The sequence below is a fragment of the Centruroides vittatus genome, unplaced genomic scaffold (genome assembly GCF_030686945.1).
Source record: "Centruroides vittatus isolate TY-2023 unplaced genomic scaffold, ASM3068694v2 scaffold_324, whole genome shotgun sequence".
NCBI classification, from domain to species: domain Eukaryota; kingdom Metazoa; phylum Arthropoda; class Arachnida; order Scorpiones; family Buthidae; genus Centruroides; species Centruroides vittatus.
In genome coordinates, this window is record NW_027122701.1 from 3,889,318 (window position 1) to 3,908,336 (window position 19,019).

Genomic DNA, 19,019 nt, shown 5'->3' on the forward strand with positions numbered 1-19,019 from the left:
CCCGTAAGACGATACACACCAAAACGTTGATAGTAATTCCCCTCTAATGTCAAATAGTGCAGAGCAATTATAAACTATCAATAGTCGATGTTTATTGTGATAGTTTGGACTTTATTTTGAAATTATAATAATATATGAATAACAATTATCATTATGAAATAAAAATTCAGTAATCACAATACTGTTTAGCGATATAAAGTTTTTCCCCTCTCCTCCTTCTGTGCACCGAGAGGTCCTTTTAATGAAGCCCATCGTAGATTTAGCGCCTTCATCCAGGCCCACAATGGGACGGCCGGATGGTGAAGGACGGAACCCGATATCGGGTATATCCAGAACGGAACACCTTCATTTTCCTCTGGTTTTTCTACCCGTCCAGATTCGTTTTCGGGTTCCTCAGAATGGTAGACTGAAACCTTAACTGCTCGGTCTTCCGGCCGTATAGGTTAATAAGGCCGGATGGCCAAGGCGGTTAAGATGTCAGCTGGCCGCTCTGGAAAACCCGAGATCAAATCAGGGATAACAACCTTAGGAGATGTTCGGGGTTGATCTGTCTCGGATACGTCGGGTCGCGTTCTTCACCATTCGGTCATCCAAAATATGGGCTCGGTCGCACTAACGATGGGCATAAAAACAGGCTTCTTAGTGCCCACAAGGAGGAAAGTAGACCGGATGGCCGAACGATCAAAATGGCAGCCTACCGCTCTGGGGGACCCGGAATCGAATTCAAACGGGTAACATCCTCCGAAAAAATCACTAGTGATTTTTCGGAGGGTGTTACCCGTTGTTGGGTAATACCCCGGTGGCCGGGTGTTACCCCGACATATCCGGCCTTGTTGCCGTCCGGATATGTCGGGCTCCGTTCCTCATCACCTGGTCGCTCCATTGTGGGACTCGCCTAACCCACAATGGACATGCTAAAAAAGGCCCTCTTAGTGCCCACAGGGCGGAAAGAGTTTAAAAAAATTAATTTTGGTATTTGAAACGATATATTTCATGCATGACATTTCAGCTTATCATGTAGAATTTAACGTAGAACTTGTTTTTGTTATATAAATTTTAATCAAATGACCGCTTTCGGTGCTTTATACAGCAATTTTTGGTTGTAATTTGTGTTGGAATTTCTAGTATAGGCTGGCAACACTTAGCCTGCCGTCGTCTTATACAGAGAGCGTGCGATGCCGAAGTAGAGTATTTCTCGTTTAAATTTTTACATTTAATGCTTAGAAATGAATACTCGAGCATTCTCTACTTGTATAAGATTATCGAACATTAAATCAAACACAATTGTTCAGGTAAATGCCATTAAATTAATGATCAATTCTACCTTGTTTACAATTATCACATTAAAATTATTGTGTATTTTAATTCAGTATAATTAATTAATTCGGTAAGATTATATGTGAATGATACGGCTCAATTCTAGCTCCGAATGAGACGGTTGGGATCTTGACAGAGCTGTAGAGTTGATAGGAACAAAAAAAGTCAAAGAAACCACATCTATACTGCAGGTATTCGCGTTTTTCACTGAATGCATGCTCGCCCTCTGGTGCTTAAAAACAAAACTATTTTATCTGGGTCGTTTGAATGTTCCTTGTGTATTGTCAGTAGTGAAGATGAATAGTAAAAAGAAAAGTAAAGCTTTTTGTTGTGTTTCAAATTGTAATTCCAAAGCCATACGTGATCCTGATATAAGTTTCCATGTATTTCCACATGAAAAACAGATGATTTTTCATAAATCAGAATTTGGAGAATCTCAGAAACGTAACTGACGGAAAGAGTGGATTTGGCTGCTAAGAATTGGCAAAAAAGTTACGAAATATATGGTAGTATGTTCGAAACATTTTATCCCTGAAGATTATATTTTGTTGTGTAAGTATGCTATCATGTTTCTATAAATATGTTTAGAATATTGTAATTCGATAGTATTAAAAAATCAAACTGAAAAAAATTGCATATAGTCTAAATATAATTTAGTATTTCTATTCGTTTTTAATATATACTTTAGAGTTATCTTCAATAAAATGTAATTCTATTCAAATTGTGAAATGATATAGGAATTTTTTGAAATAATTCTGATTTAAATTTTAGCATATGCATGTAAAAGAAGACAATTAAAGAAAACTGCCGTACCAAGTTTACTTTTGCCGGAGAGCAGTGTTTGCACAAAAACAAAGAATTAAAAGAAATTTTCAGAAACAATGTATCAAACAGAAGAAACATCCCATGCAATTGAGTCTGGAATTAGTGATAGAGAAGCTGCTGAAACACTTTTACTGTTATAATTCTAATTATGATAAAAATCAGTAATCATATATGTAATCAGTAATCATATATCAGTAATCAGTAATCATAATATGATAAAAATCATCAAAAATAGCATACAAATATCCACTGCAGAATTTTTGATAAATATACATAATTTTGTTAAGACAGAATTCCAACTAAATTCCATAACTGGTATACCCACTTTTGATTTATTTAATGCTATTGTTAAACTTTTTAGTGATGTATGTAAAACAAAACAAATCAGTAATACTAATTTTTCTTTTGAAGATAAAGATTATATGGTCTTAATCAAAATGAAATTAAATATTTCTTTTTCTGTTATATCTTTATTTTTCCACTGTTCTGTACCAACTACAAGTAGAATATTTTAAGCAAGTACTGAAGGAAGAATTTTCACACCTAAGCATGCAATTATTTGGCCATCAAAAACAAATATTTTCTAAAATATGCCTAAATGTTTCCAGAAGTTTCCTGTAAGGATGGTTGGACTTCACGCTGATCACTGAATAAGCAAGAGACGAGAAAATTAACATACGGACGTTAAACTATGTACAAATATCGCTATAAATACTAGCGCTTTTGACGAAACTATTTCCATCTTTGTCAGGCAGGTAATAACAGTTAAAATACTTTTTCAAACCAAAAAAATTTTTTGAAATGAACTAATGGCATTAAAGCTTTGGAACAAGACCAACGATGGAACTGAACATAAAATTCTCTTGCGAGAAGTTTTGTAATGTAAGAGTAATTTTGGACTGCTCAGAAATTAGAGTGCAGAGCCCAAAGTGTTTAAAGTGTCGAATACATTGCTACTCACACTATAAAGGTGACACAACTGTAAAAGCAACATTTTTAAGTAGTGCATATGGAGGTAAAACTTCTGACAAGGCAATCTTTGAACAGAGTGATATCTTAAATTTATTAATACCTTATAGTGATTCTGTAATGGTTGATAAAGGCTTTTTAATTGATAAACATTGTTTAGAAAAAGGAACAGAAGTAATTCAACCACCATTTTTGAAAAAAAGTAAACGATTAAGTAAATGTGAAGCAGTGAGAGCAAAAGATATTGCATGCGCCAGAGTGCACATTGAAAGATTTATCCATTAAATGGTTTTAAAATATTTTCAGCAAGACTTCCCTGGAAAATGACTTCTGTTGTTGTTGAACTTTTAATTATTGCAACAGCTGTAGGAAATCTTTCTTCTTCTATACTGTCAGATGACAAATTTTAATTCAAGAATTACCATATTGTAAATAAAAATTATTTTAATAATTGTGTAATTGTTTAAATTTTTAATACATCATCAGACAAGATTTTTTTTTACAATTTTCATTTAATAAAAAATATTTACAAGATAATCTTTCAATAATTAAAACACCCATATTAAACAAGCATTATGAATTAGAAAAGAAAAACTTTTTAAATGTTTATATTTATAATGTTTATACACTTTTATTGTTTTAATCTACTCATTATCAGTAACTAAAAATGGAAGCATTTTATTTCTTTATATATTTCTTTTAATATATTTATTTTAATATTGAAATAAATTTATTTAAAAATTTATCATTTTTTACTTCAAAAGAAATAAATGAATTATCAAATGATGAATATTTCACAAAATCACACACTGGCAGATTAGTTATCATCAACCTTAGCTGAACCTGACCGTAATATTTATGCCTCTTAATTTAATATTTTCACCATTAATGGCAATAAATTTCAATGCATCCTTTTGAACTAAGGCTTGGATAGGTTCATTCTTTCCCTTTACTGGACACTTTATTTCTAAAAGAGAAGTTGGAATATTTTGTTTCATTATTATTCTATCGTTGATATATCCTAACCATGGTAAAGCTGGTGAAATAATATGCAATTCTCTTGCCAGAATGTGAAGAATATAATTCTCTTGCATAATTTTCATGCAAAAGGCCATATGCTGTATTTTCATTTCCCTCAAAAATATTGCATTTTGAAAATTTTTCATTTCAGTTTGGATTAAAATTGAAATGATACGTATAAAAATTATAGCATATACTGTCTGTAATTCTTTTGTTCCTCTCCTCCCATAATGTTTTATTTACTTTGCTTTCTAGACATATTCTTTTACATTCTTCATTAGTCAACATAACTTTATTTTTATAATAATAAATCAGACTTTTTGGCAAGTCTTCTAAACCAATATTTTTAAAAGTTAATATTAATTCTTTTTTTATAATATTTGTATATTACAATTTAGTACAATTAAAAGCTCCGATTGCACTAAAGTTTTGAATATGGGAGAAAATAGCATTGACATCATTATTCTGATAAACTTTGTTGATCTCTCTATATATTTTTGGTAAAGATGCAAGGCTTTTTCGTCTTTTCCTACAATAATAATAATGGAAAACTTAATATATTATAGACCAATCATTTCATATAATTAAAACAGATAAAATTTACATATGTTTTGTTAGTGAAGAATTTGTTATAGCTTCTGTTAAAATGTTTAAGCACTTTTCAGAATCAATATTTAAAGCTATTCTGCTATTATTAGATCCAGTATGGCAAAATTTCTTTATTGGAATTATTTCATAATTAAATTGGACATTTTCTTTTAATCTGTTCCAAGAACATTCCAAATGTGTCTTGGATAATTTTTCAAGTCCTTCAATGTAATTTCTAAAGATAATGATAATTCATTATTAATTAAGCAATTATCCAAACTTTTCATATATTAATTTCTATAATTGAAAAATTAAATTCATTATAATTTTAGTTTATTTATTGTTACAAAAAGAAAGACAAAACAATAAAAAAAACAAGCGGAAAGAATTTCGCATAATCACTAAAATGTAAAGAATTGCTAGATTAAGATGTATTGAATCTAAAAATTAATATAAACATTAGTAAATCTTAAAAAAACTAATTAATTAACCTTCAGTACTAATTAGCTACTTATATTACACTAAAATACATATTGTGTTATAGAAAAAAGACAAGCTTACCTGTTATGACACAATAATACTGCCAAGCAATGTTTGCATTTTCCCAGTTGTCCAGATTTACAGGAACAAGTTATGCTGTCAGTTTTATATGATATTTCAATAAACTTTAAAATTCCAGTAATTTTGGGTGTGTTTTTTATGCAGTGAATGATGTCACGAGCAGTGTTGGCCATTTAGAAATGGGTTTCAGAGTATTAGCTGTAAAGCACTTCTCAAGTGCTGCATTAAAAAAAACACACCTTTTATGTGGAACAGATGTCAGAACAGATGTCAAAGCTGATGTTTGCAGACAAAGAGCACAAAAATGTGCAGAATGATCTTGCTCATTTTTCTCAATAATACCACATAAAATGACGTGTCCCGCTAGTAATAATTGTTTTCCTTCTATAAAATTTCTCAATAAACTGCTACAAGCAGCATATTTCATCATCTCGGATAGTAATATATAATTCATTTTACATTGACTAGTTACAAGCGACCCAGATAAAGTAGCCATTTTGTAAAACTTCACGCCCTCTATAGCTCATGAAAAACACGAATCTCAAACTTAAACATAGCAAAAGCCAGTCACATAGATGTATAGCAGATTCATTATTATTCGGTAAATCAAAACATACTGCAAAATAATAAAAAAATGCTCTAACAAAGGTTCTCTTGTTGCCAGGCCTTTATGACATAGATAAACAGAAGTTTGAATTTTTTCTGTAAATATCAACTTCCCAAAACCTGATGTATTGATACTAAGCCAAATGATCACCGTAATTAATCAGACTATTACATCAGCCACAGGCAAAGGAATTGCCCCAGTTGGCACTGTAAGCAGGGCTTAAAGTGACTCTCTTTTTTAGCTTTTTTTCATAGCTCCTCTCTTTTTTAGCTTTTTCTGAGAAAAACACACTTTTTTAGCTTTTTTCACTTCCCATGTAAAATTTTTTTTTCGTAAATGCGCTCAGGAGCGAAATAGCAACCAGCACTTCCCCGTATGCCTTATGGACCGTGCGCGACATGTTAAGGCACTGTCGTATACACATGTAGTGTACTACATTTATATAGACTAACAAAAGAGGCGCTTCCCAAAGCTTGATATTCTGCACATGCTGTAGGAATTTGCACGTGGGTTCTCTTTGCTTGTATCCTTGTGAAATACCGATCTCCGCAGTGCTTCGATATAATCACGCTGCATTAAGTCAAGTACACTTCTAGTTTGGCGTTAAGAGTGATTTTTATACAGCATTATTTTTAGCATTTGTATTTATTTAAGCGCAGTGGACAAAAGAAAGAAATAGATTTTATTTAATACTAACAGTAGAAACTCATGTTTTAGCAACGGAAAATCGTATAGAACCCAATACTTTCTGATGTAAGTTGCTAAGCAAACTTCTTCTCAACCGCCTGCTATTCTTTAGCTTAAACGATGACATTTACTCGTTTTTGACTACTGTAGAAAAACCGAAAAAATAATTGTTGAGCGATAATAAAATTTCTACTGTTATTATTAAATAAAACATTGTAGGACACTCGTTTCAAAGCTTGTATCTTTCTAGCACTCTGTAAAATTAAAGATTGAGCGAATCTTGTGCCAGGAAATACAAGATTTTAAACTAATATCCTAAATATTAATAACTTCTGTAGAGACAATCTTTAGACAAAGACAAAAGTTTGGTTTTAAGTGGGTGCTTATATATTTGGCATGCACCATGGTTTTCTGCATTCTAACGGTGTCCTTCATTTTCCATTTCGACAAACTATAAAACTCTTCATGCACGTGCGCATTCGAACAGCTGCGGTCAATCCGGCACCAAATTAAAAAATTAATTTGTAAATATTTAGCGTCGAAAAACTGCTATTTTCACTTTAATCTAGCTTTTCGATATACTTCTAGTCGAACTCAGTCAAAAAATTAATTTAATTATAATTTATTGAAGATTTTAATATTAGAAAGTAATTAGCATAAATTACATGGTGTCATGTCTCATCTTCGCTCCCATTCAAGTTTATTGTCCTATACATGCGCCGATGTTTGTTTTTACTTCTGCTGGGGTTTTATTTCAACCTCGACCATTTGGTTACGCAAAGTGGGGAGACGGGCATCATGTGATCGCGTACCTGACTTTTTACAAGTTTCCTTACCTCGAAAAAAACATATTTTTTCTTGATTTTAATTATTATTAATTAACTTTTTTGATGGATTCTTACATCTTTGTATTATCTAAAGTTGCAGATATAGATGCGTAAAACTTTATTTAAAAAATTGTTTTTCTTATATTTTAAAATTCAAAAATAAATTAAATATCGGAAATGCTAAACTATAAGTACAGTGTGTTTTACATTATCATTGCGAACAGATACAGCCAATTATTTTATAAACATATTTATTATTTCAATTTTTATAAATTATTTAATTTGATGCAGCGTGATCAATTAATTACTGTGGTGCGTTAACATGGGCGTAGCCAGGAAGGGGCATGGGTGGGCACGACCCCCCAGTTAACCTGGTGCCCCTCCCCAGAAAATTACAGCCCGGCCCCCCGCAGTTAACTTGGTGTCCCTCCCCAGAAAATTACAGCCTCTACTAGGCCCCCATAACAAACTGGCTACACCAATGCACGTTAATTAATATGGAGGCGAGACTCGATTCAATTACTTTTTCATTTCAGACGTTAATTACAGTGTTATTTTAATGTAATTTTATACATAATGTATTCTTATTATAATTAATAAATCTATATAGGAATAATATCTGTGTCTAATAAAACAAAGCGATTTATAAAAATAAAAAGCGTGCGTTCCATCTCAATCTTTTGTAAGTGAAATTTTATTATTTTAATTTTTAAAAAATTAGATTTTTATTTATAATTTCTGTAATTTGATCTATAAGAGCAAAGAACTAAACTTATCAAATATCAACTCTCTGTAAATAATTTCATCATTTACTTATTAATGTCAGATTTGTTAAATTTCATGGGATTGTATTATTTTTCAACTTGAGGGTAGTAGAAAGCTTTGTATAATAGACTCTGCCGGTTCCCCACTGTGAAGGGCAACAAACTGCTAAATGTTTAATTACATTGTTTTCATAAACTCTCTTCTCTGTCAGTTGTGGGTTGAATGACTAACAAATTGTTTTATCGTATTCAGGGGAATAGATTTGGTGACTAGTATTACCAGTAATGAATGCTGTAATTTTATTTTTAATCATTTAAAAAAATATTGATAAAATTATTAAATAAATGATTAGGTCACAATTACTAGTGGTATTGCTATATAACAGACATGGGCAAATGAGACTCCGAGAACCGCATGCGGCACTTTTTGAATTTTATGTGGCCCTTGCTGAAAGTGTTAATTTCTGCTTTTTATTATTATTTTTACAGTTTTATTTCCACAATTTTATGAAAATATGTTTATTAAAAAAATTCAATACTTGTTCTATATTATATAATAAAATCCAGGTACAGAACTGCAGTACAGAATAAAAAAGTACAGAACTGCGGCTCCCATGCATTTTGCAAAACCTACATTTCGGCTCCCACTTTTGCTTGCCCACCCCTGCTATATAATGAACATGCAACCCACTGATTCTGCCAGAAGTTGTTTTTTTTCTTCTTTAATTACATTTTTTTTATGAAGAAATCAAAAAATGTACCTTGAAATAAATGGCATTTGAAATTTGACATGTTATATGGAAACACATTCTGGTAGTTATGTTATTATTCCATTTGCTTTGCTGTGTAACGGTGGGAATTCTGTACGGGGCACATGAAAACTTATGCGGGCCTATTCTGGCTTAATTCAGTCTTACTGGTCACTTTTCTGGAGTATAAACTCAGCCTAACTATTTTCATATTTAATCTTATCAGTCCACTTAATAATCAATCTAATATCATATGCAATGTTATTGATACAAAATGTGTGTTGGTTTGTGTATTTTTTTAATAACGCCTGTTTTCGTTCATTTTAACACTATTAGCTTTTTTAGCTTTTTTTCAGTGTGAACTCTCTTTTCTCACTTTTTTTTATTGCCATGACTGCTTTAAGCCCTGTGTAAGTAATCATGAATGGTTATATCTATTTAAATATGTCTGGAAATATGGCTTGCTCGGGGTTTGGATATATAACTGGCAAGTGCACCACACGATAAGCAGAGGCCGTGGATTCAAGCCCCACTCAGGGCTTGTTCTTTTTTCCAGTTGATTCTAAATTATTTAATAAATTATTAATTTAGATAAAATATGTCACCTAACATGTAACTATAGTATCAAATTTCTAGTACTAATAATTTTTAATTATTAATTATAGCATTATTAATAGCCTGATTAATTATGATGATTATTTGGCTTAGTTTGGATTTTTTCTGTTTTAATCCCTGCAAGATGATTTTTAGAAAAAAAAATTATCAAGGCCATGGGCTGGATATTGGCCATATCCGGCCACCAGTTTGAGACCTTGACTCTATGGCACAATTGTAGATGTGATTGACACTGTTGGGACCTTAATAGAGCTGTAGAGCATGCCTGTAGAAGCAAAAAAGTCAAAGTAGAAATTAATGCATTTATTATTCATGTTATAGGCACAACACATGATGTCTGTTAAACACATGATAGGCTTAGTGGAGTGTGTAGCATGACTTCCTATAGTGCCTGGAAGTAGGATGATTTTGGGGCTGTATCTCACAAAGGATCACTTGTAAATGCGTGGTTTCTTTGACTTTTTTTTGTTCCTATGGGTATGCTTTACAGTTGGGATTCACATTGTTGGGATCTTAACAGTGTCATTCACATCTGCAATTATGCCATTAATTCTTACTTTTAAAATTACAGCTCTGAATGAGGTGTTTGGGTCCCCTAGATGATTTACTCCACGGGCATGGGCTGCTCCTCTGATACAGTCTCAACTACCTCATTCATAGCAGTAATTTTGCTTGTATTTATACCAATTCTTAATTTTAAAATGTTATATTTTCAGTTTAGGAATTATAAAAAGCTGTCTGTATATGAAACTCCGGATATTCCTGAATTGCAAGATTTACCAGAACGCCAATATTACGATTCCTATCATCAGACCGAAAAGGGAAAGGTTTATGATGTTAAACCTTTCAAATTCTTATGCAAAGCTGGAAGAGCTTATGATTGGTGTCCTTGTGGACATAGCCGAAATCAGGTAAATTTTATGTAGAAATGCAGATCTGAATGAGATGGTTGGAACCTTATCAGAGCTGCAGATCATGTCCATAGATAAAAAAAGTTAAAGGAACTGATGGACATATGATTCTTTGTGAGATATAATGAAATGGTATATAGTATGTAGATATACCAAATACTATGTGAGAATCAGGGGGCGTTAAACCCTGCTCCATTGACAGTAGATGTGATAATCAGCTTTTGTTCCAGATGGTTTAATTATAGTGGACAAGGGCGATCAGTGAAATCTGTCTGATACATCAGGGTCCTGACACAAGTTAGGATAGTCTAGTCTCATCCTAACCCTCAATTGATTTAATTTTCGATTGGTCTAAAAATGTTTTTAAGTATGACTGGAACTTATGAGGGTTTTACTTCTACCTTACACACGAGATTGACAATATACATGGGAATGACAAGGGAGTTAGACACTTACTTGTTAGACAAGTTAGATTATAACAAAACTATTTATTTAAACAACTAGGCCTAACTAAATTTATACATAATGATAATTAAAATAAGAATAACAAATGGATTATTATACAAAAATATTTATGGATAGGTTTACAGACTAACCTCTAAATACTCTATATCTTGATAGATCTCAACCTGAGAGAGTTTAAATCAATAATAATAATTTTGTTAGCTGTTACAAATACAATGAAGATGTCGGGAGTGTTTACAACATCTGGAGATGGAAGGTAGGGAGTTCTATAAATCCACTATTTGGCACTCAGCAAAGGCACCAAAATGAGCAGAACTAAAGTATGGCCGAACATGACTGAAGCACAGTGCCTAAAGGGTGACTGGTGCACAATTTAAGCACCATTTGTAGGTTACTCTTCACCTTATATACTCATTGGTCCACTAATGGTATTGTTTGAAAATCACGCCATATTTCTGTCCTGAAGGGGAAGACAGGCATTTCTGGCCAATAGTCAAGTGAGGCATTCAACTGAACTATCAGTTTTGAAGGAACTATATCTCTTCTCTCTATGATTCAGAGGAAGTACAGAGATTGATAATTTTTCTATCATCTTAGTTTAAAATATTAACTTAAAAAATATTAAAATATTCCTTTGAAACTATATATACTAATACACAAAACTCCTCTCAACGTCAAAGACAGCCGACGTGAATAGCTGCTGCCATGCCATCTAACAGCATTTGAGTAGCATAGCAATTTTTATCTTCTCAATATATTAATGTTAAACTTAATATATTACAGTGGTGCCTCATATAATGTACTTAATCCGATCCAGGTGCATGTCCATTAAGTGAAACGTCTGTTATACAAAACGCATTTTCCCATAGAAATACATGTTAAAACATCTAATTTGTTCCGCAGCATAAAATAACCGTACTGTATCATAAAAAATGAACATGGGGTGCGTTCTTTTATTCCTCCGCGTAACTCTGCACGAGCGACATCTGTTTAAAAATTCCTGCGGAACGCGTTCCTAAATTTTGGTGGGAGTGCACTCTATCGAATGGCAAAAACGGCCACTTGTAGCAGTAGTTTACGGTGGAAAGCAACATGGCGTCCTCCATGGCTCAAATAGTTTTGTTTCCAGGTCCATTATGTGGTTTTATGAATGAAAATTTAGAAATTGTGAAAGCGCAAGTTAGTGCACGCGGTGATGTAAGTGTCTTTACGAATTTTTTTCGAATGGTAGCTGGCATTCTAATTTTTTTCATGGCTATTTCAAATGCTCTTTCAACAAATAATCCATTTTATGGTTAAATTTTACAATTGGGATCTTTCTTTTGCCTTTAAAAGCTCATATTTTAGAATTATAGATTCCGCCATCATGATACTATCGATAGTGCGAGCGCTGCCATCTTTCTTTCTTTCACCGTCATTCCTAAATGCCTACAAACAGCAGTGTACTCCTGTAGTAGCGGAGACGCAGAGCGACTGCTATTAAAGAATGCACCCATGGAGCAGTCACCAATTATGCCGGAAAGTCCGTTGCTCGAGTCACGTAACGGCCAAACAGAAAGTCCGTTGTTCGCAGCGTCCGTTATTCGAGGTGTATGTTATACGAGGCACCACTGTAATCTATGATACATCTGTAGGTGACAATTAATTAATGTAACCTAATGTCAAACATAGGAACTTTTTATGCACTAATTAATTACTCAAGGTAATTAATTAATGGATAAAAAGGTGCCGAATTAATGCTGTTTGTTACTCATATTTTACTTTTCAAGAACGTTGACACTTTCTAATATTATTGTTTGTCTGGTTTGATCATTTTGATTATAGTAGCCTATATTCTGTAGAAATTTTGGTGTACTCTTCCCTGTACAATGTTATTTTTATGCAATATTAATAAACTGTAAATATTATATGTTTATTTAATACAGTAATACAACAAAATAAACAAAATACAGTACATGATTCTCTTTCGTTCATCTATGTAACACTTTTTTGGTCTTTTTATTTTGTTTCCCTAGAACTTTGTTTCATAATGGTTCGTTTGCAGTTTTTATCTTGCCATTAATAAGTGCACACATATATTCTATTGCAAATATCACACATTAGTCACAAACTTCTTAGTTGGAACACACACATATTGTAGTACCCATATCCTAACATTTTGTTTACCCAGTTTAATAATAATAATAAATTTTGATGTGAAAGCATCTCACAGATAGGACCTAAAATTTCCTGCTAAGTGAGAGGAGCCTAACATTGTGGCATTTTCATAGTGCTTCATTTCCAGGAGAATATCTCTAGGATCACTCAGAGGTTCTTGGTACTGCAAATGTTCTTTGCATTGTACATAAGGTGTTCTGATAGCAGCCCAATCAGCAACATAGCTCTTTGTATTTTGGTCATCCAAGGATAAATCCTTAAACATTTCCGTGGATTCATATTTTCCTGTTGCTGGTGGCGAGATTAAGTTCACTGTCAAACATAGCTTTATCAGTTTCACCCTGATCTTTGCATGTCATAAAGTTATCAAGGTCCATCTCACAGTTGCCTACATGCGACGGTCCACACTTCAGTCTACTGTAAACCGGGTATGGCCTCCCTTTACATCCCGGTTGGGTCATGTGACCCATTCCAGTACAAGACCACTGCATTTAACGCTTTAATCAGGAGGGCATTTTTGCATTCCTCCACTCCGCAAGCTCTAGCCACTGAATTATTTTATATTAAACCCATAGCAACCAACCACGGGTATCCTAATCTGATCCATAGGTTGATTAATTGTTACCACCGCTCCGTACGTGTGTCTGCCATCCACACCCACAATGACAACCGACCGGAAGATGAAACAGGTGTCCCCATCACATTTAATCTACACATTAAATTGTTATATATGGAGATCGCCAACAAATGCCACTTTTGGATCACTTACAGGAGATGTCCAACCATCATGGAAATCCTCCACAACGGGAAAGACTCTCCCAATCAGAACAGACTCCCGGGTGTTTACTCCATCTCTCTTAAGGACCACAGATGTGATAGGGACCTTATTTACATCAGTTCCACCAAACGCTCCTTGGGAGTTAGAATACGTGAGCACACTGCAGATGTTCGGCATGGGAGGAACACTACAACCTTTGCTGTTTACACAACTGACCCTGACATTGAGGCCACCTTCAACCAAGTGAGGATTGTCATCACTTCGCCTCTCCCTGATCACCTGAGATGGTTGGAGGCTATTTCTGTTTATAAAACTAGCCACACCACCACCTGCTTAAATTACAAAGAGGAGCTGAATTTGTTCGTCATCTGGCAGGCACTCTTGGACACTGATCTTTAATCATCGACTACCCACAGCAAATGCGCATGTCCAACACAACATTCTTGCACAAGATGTGGATTTGATTCTAATTTTAAATATTCGTGTTCTATTTTGTTCTACGTTCCATTGCTTGTATTTTTGTATCGCCTGAGGAAGAACTATTATTGTTCAAAAACATTTGCAATATATTTATCTGTTGTATCACCCACCTCGGTAACAGGTTCCAGATACGTGATTGATGGAATATGTTTTTGGTGTTTTTGAAAAATCAAAAAATGAATTTAAAAATTTAGATATTATTTTAGTACTAAACCATACAAGAACCATAGCAAAAATGATTAACTGTAAATATAAAAATAATGAACATAATGATTTAGAAAAAGATAATGTAGTTTATTCCTTAGATTGCAGTTGTTCACATAAAAAAATGATACATTGGCGAAACCAGAAGAAAATTAAAGACAAGAATTAAAGAACATATATATGCCATCAAAAACAATTTGATATCATCAGTGGCACAATGCTGCAATACCGAAGGTTGTGAAATTTTAAAAGATAGTGTCAAGAGCATTCTGACAGAAAACAATCAATTAAAAAGAAGACTACAGGAACACACAGAAATTCTGAAAATACAGGACAAAACTAGAATTAATAACAACGTGGGACTGAAGCTCTACATGAGGTGTGGAATGACATCGTTTTCACATAACCTGAACAGATGTGGGAGTAAAGTCACATTACATTGTAAAATGAATTGTAACAAGGCAGTTTGCTTCACACAGTCTTACGGATTTGGTGTATTTGTTTTGTTTAAGGTCTGGAAACCAATTATTTTAATAATAGTAATTTCATTGTTGTTTCCTTCCCTTTTGGTTTTTAATATTCTTTTTAACAATATTTTATTATTAATAGTGGGACCATCTACCAGAATTTGGAAAATGTGGGAGAAAATAAGGCATTTACTGATCCCAAATAATGTGATATATCACATCATTATATTAAAAAATTTTATACTCGATAGTTTTAGTTCTTTAGTACATAGGTTGTATTAAAAATTGTAAATACAGTGCACTGTATATATCAAAAATTCCTTTGTATTGGTTAACTGTTAGTGTTATAGGCCTAATTATATGTTGGTATTATGTGTTTGTAAGCTGGTGAAGGGTCCTTGTACCCAAAATGCATCCTTACCTAAATTTGAAAGTGATTATTAAAGACTAACCTTTTTCTAAAAGATCTGGTCCTTTTTTCTGTCAGCCTTGGTGTGATAAGCCCTCCAAATTGTTAAATCCTATTATTAGGCTATCTATCTAAAGAAGAAAGAGTTGATGAAAAGTAAAAGTAATTTATTAGTTTGTGTAAGGTTTTCACGAATGATGCAAGTATTGTATCATTCTATCAGTTCATTTTTGAAGTATCATTAGTACTACATTTTTGTAAGAATGAAGTGTATTGGTTATTCTGCTAGGTATATTAAAGAATAAAAAGATATATGTGGTTTTTTTTAAAGTTTGTAATATGTCTAATTTACAGATTTTTACAAGATTAATTAAATATCTATATTATGTCTATATAAGTCTATATTTTAATTATAATTTTTATGGTAGATTAAGAGTTCAAGATGTCTAAAATTACAAAGGAAAGGAAAGGAAAAGAAAAGCCATTTCGTTAGAAACAAAAATAAAAATCTTGGGACTATCTTGCAAGTGGTGATGGTTCAACATCTGTGGGCAAAAGTTTTGGCTTGAACAAAATCAACTGTCAGAACAATTAGAGAATGAAAATTCTATATGTAAATCTATCATTTGCAGATCAAAACTTAGCTCAAAAACATCATTGTACAGTAGAGATTAGAAAAAATCTAAGAAAAAAATTGAAAATTTTTTGGTGCTTTAGATTAAGAATTTGATGCAAAAGAGGATACCTTTGGATGGAAATGTTATAAACCAGAAGGCACACTGAATTTATAAAAAAAACTACAGGAATTATCATCAACGAGTCTTCAAACAACTTACAGTTAAAGAAAGAAAGAAAGAAAGAATTTTCTTCTAGTGAAGGATTGCTGACAGGATTTTTAAAAAGAAATGCATTTCACAATATTAAAATTAAAGAGCAAATCACATCTACAGATGCAAACAAATGCTGCCAAGAGCTTTCCAGAAAAACTAGCAAAAATAATAAGAGAGGGTGGCTATGGTTCCTGACCAGATTTTCAGGAATGATGAAACAGCTCTATACTGGAATAAAATTTTCATCACTTTTTAAATGGTTTTTTGAATGAAATATAATTATTTATTTCATTTTACACAGTTTTTTTAAATAACTTTGAATGTATTTCCCATTTTACTTTAGGAAACTTATCTTTTTTGCATGATTTTTGAGGAACATATCATCTGTGTTAAAAGGAATTGGATGTATTGTTACCATCTCTAAGGCAAACAATAGAAAACAAGTTCTCTATGCACTCCTGAGTAAGTTGTCCTATTAGGAGAAATTTAAAATTGTGTTTTTTTTTTCTTCTAATTCTCTCCACAATAAGTGCACTTATGTTCTCTAGCTGTTGAAAACCTACAAGTTTCTCAAAAACAATGTCATTTCATTCACAGCTTGCAGAATGGTGAATCATCTCTGAAATCCAAATCAAAAAGAAGCACACAAAACATCATTCCTTGTAAATGACAAAAGACTAGTATATGTCTCAGAGATTGTGCTAAACCAGGCCTGAAGATGGCAGTGCTGTTGCTTTTCAGAATATAGTGAGAAGCATTTCATGTATTAGTATATATAGTAATTGGATATACCCAGAAGTAGTTGGTACTAATGCATTTATGTTTTGAGCTTTTAGCTGTCTCTAGTAAAGTGCAAAATGGTTGAATTTTAGCATTATTTTGAAAAATAGTTCTGAATTTTTTAACTTAAATTTTAACCATTTTTGAGAGTCTTCAAAATTCCAGATAGGCTGATTTTGGAAGCTATATCTCACAAAGTCGCATGTATACCATTGGTTTCTTTGACTTTTTTATTCCTGTGAGTATGGTTTTACAGTTCTGATAAGGTCCTAACTATCTCATTCAGAGCTGCACTTCTACCAAATAATCTTATCTTAATTTTTAAAAATATAAAATTATCAAGAATATACAAAAATTTGTCTTGGGTTTTTTTTTGTCATTTTAACACACCAGTAACAGTCTAAAACAATTTTAACATAAGGAGACCTTTTATTATAGGCTCCACCTCCACAAAAAAATGCAAAATGGAAAAAGCATTCTCTGGTGATTTTGCCAATATCATGATTTACAATATGTTTAAGTAAAAATTAAAACTTGACGTGATATTTTTATATTTTTTTAAATGTAAATACTGTCAGCCAAGTTTTAATTTGTACTTAAATTTTATTTTAAGTTTAAAAATTTTCATACAATATTTAAAATATTCCATAAAGAATTTTATCAATTTAAAATCAACTAGACTCTTGGTTATTTCCTGCATGGAGGGGTGCCAAATTACTTAGAGCATATAGGCCTAAAAGCTATGAATGATGTGATGATTGCCCTTCAGTATTGATTCTTTTTGGTGACAGGTGGACAAATAATATGGCCCACTGACATGCAATACTGTACATAGAAATGAGACCCAAGTAAACTGGAAAATGCAATGTATGACATGACTATTGTTTTTGTGAAAATAGAAGCACATAAGCAGTTGTACAGGTGGTATGCCAGATTATTACAGTCTGGATTAACAAGGGAGTATTTGTATATATCAGAAATGCATTATTGTACTGAATATATTTATAATGTACAAACATTATTGAAAGGAAATGTTTGAGGAATGTTTAATTTTTCAAGTAATAAATGATGATTGTAAATAATATATACACTCATGTTTGTGAAAATTGCAACACCATGAAGGAATTGTCAGAAATTAATGAAATTTATTCCACATATTACTGATAGTGGTACAAATAAACGATCAAATTTACAAGACAAAAAACAAAAAGATCGTCGGAAATCAGTACTTTGTGTGTCCTCCACGCTGAGCGATGGGAGCCTGTACATGTCGTGGCATTGAATCTGAAGGTTCTGAATGTAATCCTGGGGAATGGCATTCCAGATGGCTTCGACTTGATGCCAAAGATTCAGTCTTATTGTGTGCCCCATCAGCTGTACAAGCAAGTCGCCAACCAATGAAATCCCAGATATGCTGAATGGGCGACATATCCGGGGAATAAGCAGGCCATGGAAGAAGCAAAACCTATTTGCACTGAAGAAGGCTTGTGCAGTCTGAGAAACATGTGCCCAGGCATTATCCTGCTGAAATACAGCACCCGGAAGGCATCGAAGAAGGGGGAAGACCTCTGGCTCCACAATTTCCCGTATGTAGCGATCACTGTTGAGGGTGCCTGCAATGTGCACTAGATGAGATTGACAATTTTACCCAATAGCTCCACACACCATGATGCCAGGCGTTTGTGTGGTATGACACTAGATAACATACTGTGGAAGCAGACATTCCCCTCTGTAATGTGTGATGCATACTCTTCCATCATTATACTGCAGATTGTAGTGAGATTCATTGGAAAAAACAACTTGTTGCCACTGGGCATTCCATGCACTGTGTTGCTGAGCCCATTGAAGTTGAAGGCATCTGTGAATCAACAAGAGGGAAATCCTGCGTAGAGGAACCCTTGCACACAGTTCATGCTGCAGCAGACGGCGATGAACTGTGGAGCTAGACAACAAAACACCTGTAGCCGTGCTCCAACGTTGTGCTAACACACGAGAGGTCGCTGTACGGT

General features: G+C 33.2%; 1 protein-coding gene across 1 annotated transcript in view; it reads left to right on the plus strand.

Moving 5' to 3' along the window:
- The first annotated feature begins 1,157 nt into the window (after positions 1-1,157).
- The window catches only part of LOC136988197 (CDGSH iron-sulfur domain-containing protein 3, mitochondrial), a 31,481-nt gene continuing 13,619 nt past the window's right edge, over positions 1,158-19,019 (plus strand). The window contains exons 1-2 of the mRNA XM_067286034.1: positions 1,158-1,292; positions 10,246-10,440. Of these exons, the coding sequence (XP_067142135.1) occupies positions 1,227-1,292; positions 10,246-10,440 (261 nt within the window). The 5' untranslated portion in view covers positions 1,158-1,226. The remainder of the gene's footprint in view (positions 1,293-10,245; positions 10,441-19,019) is intronic.